Below are 13,490 nucleotides of genomic sequence, written 5' to 3' on the forward strand. Positions count from 1 at the left end.
AGAAGGAAAGTATAAAAATGAAATATAAGAAATAAAGCCATGCTGTTATGTTGAGCTGTGGGGGACTCAGGTCAACAATTTCTGACATTGCCAGTTAAGCGGAAGACCCAATACTATTATGGGCTACTGGACCCTTTTAGAATATTTTGCTGAGTTTACACACCTATAATGTTCAAATAACAGAACTTAACATGAAAAGGGTATACAGATGAATGGATAATTTCTTCTGTGACCCTTCTCAAGTTCTTAATAATGACCATTTTTGTGCCATTGCAATAAGATAGTGATGCATTTCTTTCTAAACTCTTTTGACATTCTCCCAATTCAAACAAATTTTTTCATACTATAACACTATTTTTATTCTGAATATCTCATAATTAAGTAGGATGTATAAAGCCTTTTCAATCTGTTGGTCTTACTATGTATTGTTTGCTTCTTTATTGGAAAAGGCAATGAAATATACCTTGATTTTACTCTACAATGTTCTCCTTGGAACTGCTGAGTGATCTCTCGACCAGACACAGTGTTCATACCTGTGCTGAATCCTTTTAACTATGTCTGAGGAATAGAAACAGCAGCAGTTCCCTCAATATGCTCCAGAAGATGGAAGTTTAATCACAGGACCTTTCACATTCACTTGGAATATAGATCCTAAAATGTAGCCAAACTCAAAACCTAGAGTTTTAAGTACTGACTTTTTGGTTACACAAGTTTTCAAGTTGATGAAATTAGCTCATCATGATTCACGGTATAATGGTGATTAGAAGAATTTGTGTGAAAAAATTGAACTTTTTCAAATGAGTGTAAAGTGTCAATTTGGGATGATAATATATGTAGATGGATGATGATGGTGGTTACTCAAAAATTTTATTATAAATAATCCACCAGGTAGCTGTGGTAATATATAATTGTAATACTAGCACTTAGGAGGCTCAAGAAAGATAATTGCTTAGAGTTCAATTCTAGCCTGAAGTTCATAGTGAAACTGTGTTGAAAAGACAATAAAAACCTAAAACATAATCCACAAGGTCTACATTTAAAAATAGTACTAGTAGATATTGTTTTTTAGATTGTAGTACAAGAAAACGAGTGAAATAAAGGCTAATGGATTTTTTAAAAAACATGAATAAAAAGGGATAGTATATAGTATGCCTTACATTTTCTTGAAATTGAGGGTGCATATTCTTTATGGACCACTACAGTGATTTCTTTGTCTTTTCATTTTAGGTCACTCTTAGGGACAGGAAACTCGTGAGTGATGTGAATTTGGCTGCTAAAGATCCAAAATCATAAGGAGAAAATCATCATACTCACCTTCTATCTGCTCAGTTTGAAGGCCGTGGGCTGCTGTGCAACCTGTTGCTTTATCTTCCTTCCATAATTTTCTGCAGCAGAAAATTTCTATCTGCTATTGTATTCTATTTTATTCACTTCAGTCCCAAGCATAGGCCTTTGACCTCCATTGATCATCATTCAGTTGAGTGGTGTGTGATTCATGACATTAACCAGGACCCAAAGAGACACAAAACAACTCAGAAGATCCTGAGGAGAAGGAAGAATGGAAGAAGGATTAATGGAACTATTGTGTCCTCGTTGTTAGGACAAACACTAATTTTAAGGTAGTGAGATTTGAAAAGCAATGTATAAAATGTCAAGGATCTATTCTGTGACTCTTATATATTCACGGAATATATCATATTGGTTGCAATGATATTTCTAGAAGTTTCCCTTAAAGTTTTTATGTCCATCCACACTGGTCCAGCTTTTCAAATAGTTATCATATCCACAATGGGTAGATCATCCTTTCTATGAAGCATGTGTATTTGCCTTCCTTGTTTCCACTCCACCTGGATTAAACTCTCTCATAATCTTCCAGAAAGTATTTTGTGGTCCCAGTCATTATATGATGGTGAATCCCTTACCTATAGCCAGTGGTAAAGGAATTAAAAGTATTCACAACAGAACAGTTTAATTAAAGAACTGAGACAACAAGTTTAAATGCAATGTCATATGAGAAAACCAAAATAGAAATAATTTAAAGGGACAAAATAAAAAAAGATAAGAAATAGGTAAGTACACTTTGTCGAAATTGAAAATTTGGGATGAGAAAGAGCTCAAGGCAGGCTGGAGAAATAAAAATGATTTTGAAGAAAAAAGGCTTTAAATCTTGTCTTTTTTGATAAAAGAGTTGTGGTAGCCAATTTTATGGTTAGAAAGAACAGACATTTTTAAGTGAGTAGACACTTTAATTTTAGAATATGAAAAGTTTCAGGAGTTGGAAGTGGTAATGGCAGTTCAACAGTATAAGTTTAATTAATGTCACTGAAAGTGCCTGAGTTCAATCTCTGGTTCCGCAAAAAAAAAAAAAAAAAAAAAAAATCACTGAATTGCTTGCTTGACACCTTTGAAAATTATAAATTATTCTTTAAAATTTATTTATAAAATACAAATAAATATCAAATGATTTTTTAAAAAATGGATGAAACGTAGTATTAATATGCTTCCTGCTATATAGAGAAAGAGCCCTAAAACAATTGGATACGTTCATTTTCTTTTAAGTTCTTCCCCAATTAATATCACTGTGTCCTAAGAGTTTGTGACAACCTCAACCAATTTGCCTAATTATGACCTCTGTGCATTTAGTTTCCGAGATCATATAATTGTTAGCAATAACCCCTGGCGTACAGCTCTTCAGTTTCATGTCTCTGTTAAAACTTACTTTGTAAGACTCTCTTCCTCCATGGATTACCCTATTTGAGAAGCTTCCATCAGAGATGCAATAACAGCAGTTCTGAGGACTGAATTGGCATCCACGCCTGATACCTGCCATAGATGAGTGTCAGGTCCATGCTCTGTGATCATGAGCAATACCAGCCACAGTGCAGATGAGTAAGTGCTGAGGGAGGGGGAGGGTGGAGGGAAGACGGCCTGTGGCACTGTTTGCTATGCATCAGGACACGCACACAGCTTGTGTAGGATGAACATATTACTTCTATACTTAGTACTAGTACCTAGGAGACTCAGCATTGACATCTGAGGTGATCCCTACTTCAGACAAGTGTACTGAGGAAGGATTGAACAGGCAGTGGCTGCTACATATGTGATTGATACTTGAGGAATGCATGAAATTAGAGCAAAATATTAGATATTACTCATAGTAAAAAGAATGTTAATCGTCAGGCCTTTCAAGAAAATATGTTGTGAACTGAAGTTATTGATTTATTTAGATGAAATGGGATTTTTCTTGCACAAGTACATACTGTGGGGGCTGGAGAGATGGCTCAGTGGTCTAAAGCACCTACTTAGAACAAGCTTGGCAAAGCATCAGGGACCGCGGTTCAATCCCCCAGCACCACATGCCAGCCAGTCCCGCCCCCTGGTGGGCTGAGCTGGCCACACACACACACCCCTCTCTCTCTCTCTCTCTCTCTCTCTCTCTCTCTCTCTCTCTCTCTCTCTCATAAATAAAATAAAAATTAAAAAAAAAGTACATACTGTGTATTTTGCAGAGGAACAATCAACTAATTTCTGATTCTGCAGAGCCTTTACCATCTCTGGATCAGGGAAAATATCAAAACTAAAAATGGGTGCAAATCAGTGACTGGTTGGCTGCCATCAACATCTTTGATGCTTTCCTGTCTGCACTTTTATCCCTATCATTAATGACTGATTCATCAGACAAGAAAAAAAAATAGCTCTTTGAATATATGTCATGAATATGGGCCCAATAATTTAATTTTAATTGCAACTTAAAGTGATCCAAAGTGAAGCACTAGCCTATATGTAAGCCTTGGGTTAAGACCTATTAATGTTTTCACATTATTTGATGGTTACAGTGCCCTTTAATGATTGTACTCATCAACAAATTTACTATGTCTTAAACATAGGAATCTTTCATGGAGAAAACCCCACAAAGATCAAATATTTATTAGTTCCCAAATTTATATTATGTGGCGCATATATTCTTGCAATGGAACTTATTATATTTTCACAAGGCAGTATGAACAGAGAGTAGAGAAAACAGACATTGAGGATATTTTAGCAGAGCAATGGCTTGGGACTCACATGTTTATTCCTTGAGTCCCATCCTAGAGAATTGTCCCTTCTACAGGAGTCAAATAAAAATAATATTTTCAGTGTAAAATGCAATTTTTTTTGGCAGAACCAGGGATTGAACTCAGACCCTTGCGCTTGCTAGGGAAGTGCTTATTCTACTGAGCCATCTCCCAGGCCCCTGTAAAATGCAATTTTTACTTAAATTATTTTGTAATAATTATTTCCATCTGGGCCTTGGGAATATTTGTGCATATTAATAGAAAGGGTACGTAGTTTTAATGATAGAGTTGGTAATGGAGATAACACGTGTAGTTCATTAATATCAAACAGATTAATTGTATGATTATTTCAGAAAGGAATTATACACTATATTGATTTTTTGGGGGGGAAATTTATTTCATGTGACTTATGGAGAGAAGAAAAATAGTAAAAGAATTATCCTAGTACTAAATTTACTAATTAAGCCATGCTTCTCTTCAGATGTAGATAAGAACTTAAAAGAAATTCACTTGCACACATTCTGATCAAACTGATTGTGATTTTAGGTCAGAGTATCTGTATATTTAATATTTTCTAAAATAAATAACATTGATAAATGGGACAAGAAAACTCTATTCTATACAATTAAACAATCCTTTAAAATATTCATGAAATAACTCTATAAACAGGTAATTCCTGCAAACATATTACAACTGATAAAGCTGCCAGATATATTAAATCATTTCTCTGGGCTTTATTGTTTTGCATTGTCTCCAAATTATGTCACAGTGAGAGCAGTCAAAATGTACGTCTGTTTTGGATCACATCTTGTATTTTTTATGACTATGAACTCTCAGCATCAATGGAATATTGAAATAATATAAAGTCTTGTAGGAATTTTATTAGTATTCTAATTTTGGAACATTGGACATTGATAGAAATACTATAAATCTGAATGCTTGTTGATTTCCTTCATAATGGATTTTCTAAGAGAAGGAAAGCTCCTACTTATTCTCATTTTTTATTAAAATACAGTATTTTAATGTGATCATGAACTTCTTGTTGCCAGTATTGTCTTCTAACATTGCTCAATGGAAGCCCTAAAATGGGTGTGTGCAAGAGAAGGTGACTAATATGGAAAAAACAATGGAAGACTTATGAAAGAATGGTTCAGTAGAAGTGAAAAATTTTACTTAAGGTATATAACGCAGGAAATTCTGTACTTATGACTGTGTACATACAAAATCTACATAGTGTGCTGGATACCTATTTACTTATTCCTTGTCTTTTTTTGTTTCAACAGGTGTCCAAACAATACAGATATCCAGAATCTAAAAGATGTGTTAGAATTCCACCTCTTAGAACTCTCAGAGGAACCTGATCTGCAACCCATCCTCCTTTTGCTCTTCCTGTCCATGTACATGATTACAGTGATTGGAAACCTGTTCATCATCCTGGTTGTTGGCTTAGAGTCCCAACTCCACACCCCCATGTACTTTTTCCTCTCCAGCCTGTCTTTTGCTGACATCTGCTTCATTTCCACTACAGTTCCAAAGATGATTGTGGACATCCTAACTCACAAGAATGTCATCTCCTATGTGGGCTGCCTGACACAAATGTCTCTGCTTATTCTTTTTGGGTGTATGGATTACATGCTTCTGACAGTGATGGCTTATGATCGGTTTGTAGCCATCTGCCAACCACTGCATTATTCTCTCACTATGAATCCTTGCTTCTGCATCTTCTTAGTTTTTGTGTCTTTTTTATTTAGCCTTATGGACTCACAACTGCATAATCTAATTGTCTTAAGGTTTACTTACTTTGAGGATGTTTCAATATCCAGTTTCTGCTGTGAACCTACTCAAATTCTTAATATGGATTGCAATGAAAACTTTACCAAACACATAATCACTTATTTTGTTGGCATTCTATTTGGTTTTTTCCCCATCTCGGTAATATTGTTATCTTACTATAAAATTATTTCCTCCATTCTCAGAATCCCATCATCAGATGGGAAGTATAAAGCTTTCTCCACCTGTGGATCTCACTTGTCAGTTGTATGTTTATTTTATGGAACAAGCATTGGGATGTACCTTGAATCCACTCTAGCACATTCTGCCAGAAAGAGTGTGGTGTCTTCAATAATGTACACAATTGTGACCCCTATGATGAATCCCTTCATCTACAGTCTGAGGAATAAGGACATTAAAAATGCCCTAAGAAGGCTGTACAGCAGAAAATTCTAGTATCTTGGAGGCTGGGGAGATAGCTCAGTAGAATATGCACTTGCCTGGCAAGTGCAAGGGCCTGAGTTCAATCCCCAGTTCCAACAAAAAAAAGAAAGAAAATTCTAGTATCAGTACCTGAGACCACCAAATGGAATATACCTGGAAAGAGGCATCAATACTAAACATCTTGTTCTGTAAAGTATAACTTCTGGACAGTTTTTGGTAGTTCAATACTTTAATTTCTCAGCATATGTCATCTCATACTGGCAGAAGAAAAGATCATGAGACTGGAAGAATACAGTGTGGTTGAAATGAAAATAAATGTTTAGTTCTGGAAAATAAACATTTTTGGTTTTGCACAGTGATGATTCTTGGAGAGGAACAATAATGTAATTAATGACATGGAAGAAATAGCTAATGGCTGGGGCGGGTATAACTCAGTGGTGCAGCACCTGCCTGGCATGTGTGAAGTTGTGAGTTTGATTCCAGGTACCCTACCCCAAAAAGGTTTATTTCCCCAAAATAAATAATGTAAATAAAATCCAATTGTTTTCAGTGGTTAACAAACCCACAAAACAATTGAGTAGCAGGCATAATCTTCCTGTATACATAAACGTACCAAAATTATGCAGATATTCCTTTTTTGATATTTTTCTTTCTATAATTAATATTAGAAATTCTTCAATGATTGAGATGGATGGAACATTTTAGCTTACTAAAAGGTCTGGGCTTTGATCCTTCCAGGTAATACAATAGTAAGTGATTGCCCTGTGTCTACAGACTTTCTATTTGATGCCTACAGGCCTCTGTCTCTTCTTTGCATTTGCTGAGGAAGGTACTTGATTGCACAAGGAAACTCCTACTTGACTCGGTATTAACAAAAGTTCTAGATAGGGGCTGAGTCTTCACTGGATTCCTGGTTGGGGAAGACACACTGATTCTTCATTTCCTTTTTTATTACACAGCAGAAATTCTCCATTACCCACTAACTGTGAGTGAGATGACTGGCAGAAGAAAGACTGTCAAATGCATTATTTTGTCATCGTGAAGACAAGTATGACACTCTTAGTGGTCAAGGAAACAACAGCGTGCAACATTTAGGCTAAGTGTACCATGAAATACTGGTACTTGGTTATGCCTGGAGTCTGCATGGTAAACCTATCCTTACCAAAATATATTTCCCATCCCTTGAATCTGGACTTACTTTCCATTGATATCAAGTCCATGATCCTGGAAAATGTGTTCCTTCAAGTTGTTTTCTTAGGGCTGCTTCAATGTCATCAATGAGAGCAGGTAAAGGAAAACAATACAGTAATGACAGAGGGTACTATTTTACGGGTCACCCAACATGTCAGGCCTTTTCTTCTTTGTGTCATAGATAACTGGTGGTGCTTTGTCTTCAAGTCTCACTCTGTCGTTGTTTCACGGAACAGGAAGGAACTCTGCATTTTTTGGTAACTTCTACCATAGAATAGAATTGAAAAATAATAATTTTGAGGAAATCAGTCATTTTGAAGAAAGACAAGGGGCATATTTATTGGAATTTCATAGCATGATGTGCTGTTGACAATGTGTGAAGCCATTTCAAATCCCCATCACTGCAGGAAGCAAATTCCGGTTCACTGCACTCTTCAGATTGGGAGTTTGGGTAGCTGACAGTCTAGAACAGTGGGTGGGATCTGCTGCATCTTTATTGGAAGGATTCCTATGCGCGCCACAAGGAAAGAGTATGGAAATATGTATAAGCTAATTTATCACAAGACACTATTTCAGTGATAATTCTCATGTGACTACGGGCCAAGTAGTTTCATCTCATATAGATAATAATATTTAATCCCCTTTTAGTAAAGGAGACTGTGCCTGTGATGGGAGTAAGAAAAATGAATGTTTTTGTTTTGCATCATTCTTTACTGAAAGTGTCCCAATCTCTCTCTGTGCTCTTACACCTTCGTGGGAATGGGGACAATAACTGCCTTCTCCACAATGTGTGTGCCATGTAGTCTAAGCGTGGGCTTTTATAAACATTTTGACACTGTGGTTTATTAAAATAGACAATGGGTTTATTGATATAAGACTTGACAGTGTGTCTCAATGAAAGGAAAGGCATAAGATTTCACCTGACTCTCACTTCATCATTGTGAGGTTGGCTTCATTCCTGGTTCTCCTATTCCATTGATAGCTGTATCTGGAAGCTCTTAACTGAGTTTTTATTTGGACAAACCATAAGGACTGTTAACTGACCCTTCAATGCTCACTGTGCTTGGAGGGTTGTCCTGGAGCTCTGTGCTCATTGGTCAGGACACAGCAGAAAAGTAACAAAAACTAGGAATGGCAGAGGGAGGCCGCAGACATTTGAAATACTCTTGGAGTTATAGTTTCTTCATTAAGAGAACAAGCACGAATGTTTTGATAGCCAATTGGGCAGTTGTAATATCCCATGCTTGCCCTGTCAGCAATGTGAAGTGTGTGTTCTTGCTTGTGGTGAATGAACTACAAAACTTGTTCCATCTTTGCTTTCCATAAACGTTGTTTCTAATTCCCACAAGAAATATGCAACATAACAACATGACAGGTTAAAATTTCTAATGTTTATAGGAATTGTTGAATTCCTATTGTTTTGTTAGTGAAATTCTGCATCATTTGTAACATTTTTACTATTATTTATTCTCTTTAAAAAATAAAATTAAAGAAAGAAATTTGACAGGATCTTAATAATAATAAAATGAGTTCAATGATGTCATCTGTGAATGTAGTATGTCAGTTAAAAATGTAGTAAAAATAAAGATTCACACACCACACAGAATCTTTTAAAAATTTTTATATTTTTTATTTTTTAAAGAGAAAGAAAATTAGAAGTGATGCAGAATTCCACTAAGCAAAGTGATAGGGTTTCAACAATGGTTGTTGTATTGCATATTGTTGTCTTCAAATTAGTTGTTAAGATTCCCAGATATAAGCACACAAAATTGTTCAAAAAATTAAAAAGAAGAAAAAAATAATTTAAGCATTAAATGTTCCCTTCAATAGACCAATAGAAATCAGCAGTACATCTATCCATGGTATGTTGTGTATATATATATATATATATATATATATATATATATATATATATTTCCTTCCTTGTTTCTTTATTTTGTCCTTTCCCTCATTAGACCAATAGAAATCAGCAGTACAATTATCCATGGTATGTTGTGTATATATATATATATATATATATATATATATATTTCCTTCCTTGTTTCTTTATTTTGTCCTTTCCCTCATTCAAGTTGTTCCTTCCACTTAACAATTTTTTTCCACTTCATAGCAGCTGTTGTAGCTTTCTGGTTTTATTTACTTTTTCAAGTTCTTATACTAGGGCACAATATAAAGTTTACACATGCAAGTTTGATTTATCTCACTTATGAGTAAGCACATGTTATTATTACTTACAGGAACAGTAATTGTTACATTACAGACAAGTTAGATGAACTGATGAGAGTTTTCTTTTTCTTTTTCTTTTTTTCTTTTTTCTTTTTCTTTTTTTTTTTGTGGCTTGTTCAGTCTGCCCTGGGGTGGGGCTAGAGCAATGTGTGGTACTGGAGATCTAAACTTAAGCTTGCCTAAGCAGGCGACTTAGATCACTGAACTATCTCACCAGGCCCTAAATAAGCTTTATGTTCATTTTAATAAGTTTTGCACAGAGCTCATTATGGATACATAAATCAACACCAACATGGAAATAGTGGAAAAAATCTATTCATCAGATTGTATTTTTTTCTTTTTAGCTAAGTAGATTCTTGAAGTAGTAACTTATGGAAGACAGGTAGAGAGGAGAAGGGAATCATACAAAGATATTCAGGCCTCAAATTTCATAGGTACAAAAAGAGAAAACTATTTATAAAGTAAATGGAAGAATATTTTAAATCTCCATTAAATATTTGTGGTGCAGCAACAGTATTATATGTTTAAATTTTACCACAGATAGTAGCTGTTTTTGAAATTATAATCCTAATAGTAACATACAAGTATCTTTATAAAAGTAAGTTTCATTTTTTCTTTTTCTGTATTTTAGGGAATGGTCTAAAGGGTGTTCATGGACTCACTGCTAGATCGGACTTGTACTGATTCTCCTGTTTACAGCTTCCCAATTGCCTGGATTACAGGCGCACGCCACCATCCTCAGTTTTAATTACAGTCTCAGTGTGTCTTGGGGTAGGCGGCAGGGTGGATCCAGCATGGCAGGTGGGGATCAAACTCCCGCCCTCTCCACCTGCTTGCAGGCTCTATGATCCGCTGAGTTGTTTGGCCGGCCCTAAAAGTTGGTTTCAATTTGAGGACCCAATACAGTTCAAATTGTTCATAGTTGTTTGAATACTTTGAAATAATAATCATTAAGAAGTCTGAGAAAGAAAAAAAAGAAGTCTCACAACCACTAGTGTATGCAATTTTAGAGAATTTTAAAATGATCTTTTTTGCAATAATCTTGTAAAACAGTTAGGGGAGAAGTGGGCAAGAGAGGTGATGGGAAATTAAAAATGCACAAGGAATGTTCAAATTAGTCATAATGGTTCTAATTAATCTGTATAACCAATAAAAAGTGTGAAAACATGATTATCTCCATTTTATAGATGAATAAACAGATGAACTGTGTTTATATAATTTCCTGTAATTTTCATGATTACATTTTTAATAATTAAGTTAATGTAATTTTAATAATTAAAGAATAAAAGATCAGGCAGAGTGGTGCCTGACAAACTTTAGTTTTATTCTGGTGGCAGGAACAAGAGAACTGAAATTTATGTCTAGGTTTGAAATCAAATCTGGACTTTGGGCTTTTCTTGTTGCTAACTTTTATATACATATATCAGGATTTATAATCTGAAAAGCAGTTAAATAATATTCACAGACTGCTAATGCATACAGAATAAAATTGAGATTAAAAATCTTGATGTGAACTCCCTGCATAAAATTAGAAAATTGAAAACAATTGCTTAGTATTTACTAATTTTTAATAATTGACAGATGCAGTGTACACTACGCCACTTATTGGGTCTGTAGTCTCACTGAGTACTTGAGTTGATGACTATATTTAAAAATTTTTTTCAAAGTTTTATTGATAAACAGATAGCAATGAGACAGTTTCAAATCAAATCGGAAGTACAGTTTCAACAAATAATACACTGCATATATTCTTCTTAGTGGTTAATTGCTGTACAAGATGCTGACTTGTGATCCTATTTACAAACACCATTAGAACAAATCATTCTATTCATTAAGAGAATGCAACTATAAATTTGAAATGCATCAAAACCAACAAAAAATAGTCTATGTTGCAATTTTTAAAAAATAATAAAATTTGAATAAGGAGTTAAATTCATACACAGAAAAGTAATAAATGGGGTGAATGATGAAATGCTTAGAAGATGACTCTAACCCCAGAAGATAACTGGTACATGACAACAGTATGTAATTATGAACAATAAACTTTGATTTCGTGCTCAGGCCAAGCAGTCCTAGCACTCAGGATGCTTTGAATACTTAAATCAAAGGAGTCTTTCCTACTGTTTTATATTGAAGTAAGTATATTTGTATGTCCCGTCCAGCAGGTCAGTCAATGAAGGTCAACTGGGAGAGGAGCGGGGAATGGAGGAGGGGACAAAGGACAGGAGACACGAGAAATAGAGACAAGACAGGATTCTGATCAAGTCTCATTCAGGGGAGGTGTGGGTATATATAGGGAGTGTAGGAATGAGGAAGTCTCAGCTCTTGACGTCAGCAGGTATCTAGGCAACGGGGGAGGTCCCACCCCTGGGGCATAGCACGTGATTCACGGGGAATGGGCAAGGTGGGAAGGACCAGAAACTTAACTCAGCAAGGGAATAGAAACTTAAGAAAATGGCTGACACTATTATAAAATGGATGCCAGTTAATGGCTTCCCACATTTGTATAATTTTAATATTTCTTAATTAGAATTGGATTTTTTTTACTAAAATAGGAAGGCTGATATTTTTCAAAAGAGAGGAAAAAAAAACAAGTATAAACTATGATACAGACTTTTAAAACCAAGCTAGTAAACTAACAATGATTAGTACATTACTTATTGTTACCTTCAAAGTAATTTCCTGGATTATAAGATACAGTCATAAAGAATTGATCAAATGATATAAGAAGAAGCTTTTCTATTTAATGGGGAAAGCTGTTGCTATTCTTGTATTTTTCTGAAAAGACTATGCTGTATTTTACTGGATTTATTATTACTAATATTCCTGGTCTTCAACATATTCAGTTGACTTCTTTAATGTGTGTATAATACAGACACAAATGATAAAAGATATCTAGGAAAAATTGGTTTGTCACAAGTGAGAGCTATTTTTGAAGGCTGGCCTGAAAAGTGAATATACACCTTCTGACTGATTGAATTCAAAACCATCTCTGACAAAACTAAACAAAAGGGGATATAAGTGAAGGACCATTTTGTAGTGAAAACAAAAATATTTATATATAAATATATAACAGGATAGCTGTACAGCTACTTTCTCTTAGTTAAATGAGAAGAAAGATTTGTACTGATAGTGTTTAGAGAAGATATCATATCTACATCTCGTACTCTGAATAACTCCTACGAAGACAACAATACGCAATGTATTTAATTATTGTAACTGTCCTACTAACCTGTTTTGAAACAATTTCATTGCTGTTTCTTTCTCAATAAAATTTTTTTAAAAAAGAAAGTAAAAGCAAGAGGGAACTAGTTCAGATCGGTACGGCATGAAGACATGGAATTCATGTCTTCATGGGAAGCAAGGATTGGAAACCTCTTATCTTCAAAAATACTGATATGATACAGTGCAGGCCCAGCAAGTGAATGAGATGACCCGGGCTGCGGGATCCTGAATAGACTCAGAGTGCAGGCCCGGAGAGTGAGTGAGATGACCCTGGGGCCGCAAGATCCTGAACAGACCCAGAACCCTGGCCCACCGAGTGAGTGAGATGACCCGGGGCCCGCGGATCCTCATTTGACCCAGGCTGCAGGCCCAGCATAGAACCCTTCAGGAGAACTCCCTGCAAAGAGGCTAGAAGCAAGACCCACCCAGCTGATTCAGGAGCAGAACTTCTTGCCAGAGAGACAGAAAGGGTTCAACTCTAATGCCTGTGGCAGAAAGAAGTGGAGCACAGCAGCCAGATCCAAACAACACCCACCTGGAGGAATCCGAACTTCATAGATCTGGACCTGGTGCTAAGGT

The 13,490-nt window shown here is 35.5% G+C and overlaps 2 protein-coding genes across 2 annotated transcripts in view; one reads left to right on the forward strand and one right to left on the reverse strand.

The window, feature by feature from the left end:
- Positions 1-13,490, reverse strand: part of LOC101563650 (zinc finger protein 699) — a 959,136-nt gene that overhangs the window by 660,144 nt on the left and 285,502 nt on the right. The window lies entirely within an intron of this gene.
- On the forward strand, positions 5,340-6,281 carry LOC101571209 (olfactory receptor 7E24-like). The gene has a single exon (XM_004633030.1). It carries the CDS (start codon positions 5,451-5,453, stop codon positions 6,279-6,281), a length of 831 nt encoding a protein of 276 aa, XP_004633087.1. The 5' UTR covers positions 5,340-5,450.

Source organism: Octodon degus, unplaced genomic scaffold (assembly GCF_000260255.1).
Source record: "Octodon degus isolate 3935 unplaced genomic scaffold, OctDeg1.0 scaffold00050, whole genome shotgun sequence".
NCBI classification, from domain to species: domain Eukaryota; kingdom Metazoa; phylum Chordata; class Mammalia; order Rodentia; family Octodontidae; genus Octodon; species Octodon degus.

Coding starts and splice junctions, on each gene's coding strand:
- LOC101571209 (XM_004633030.1), top strand. CDS start 5,451: ATGTACATGATTACAGTGATTGGAAACCTGTTCATCATCCTGGTTGTT.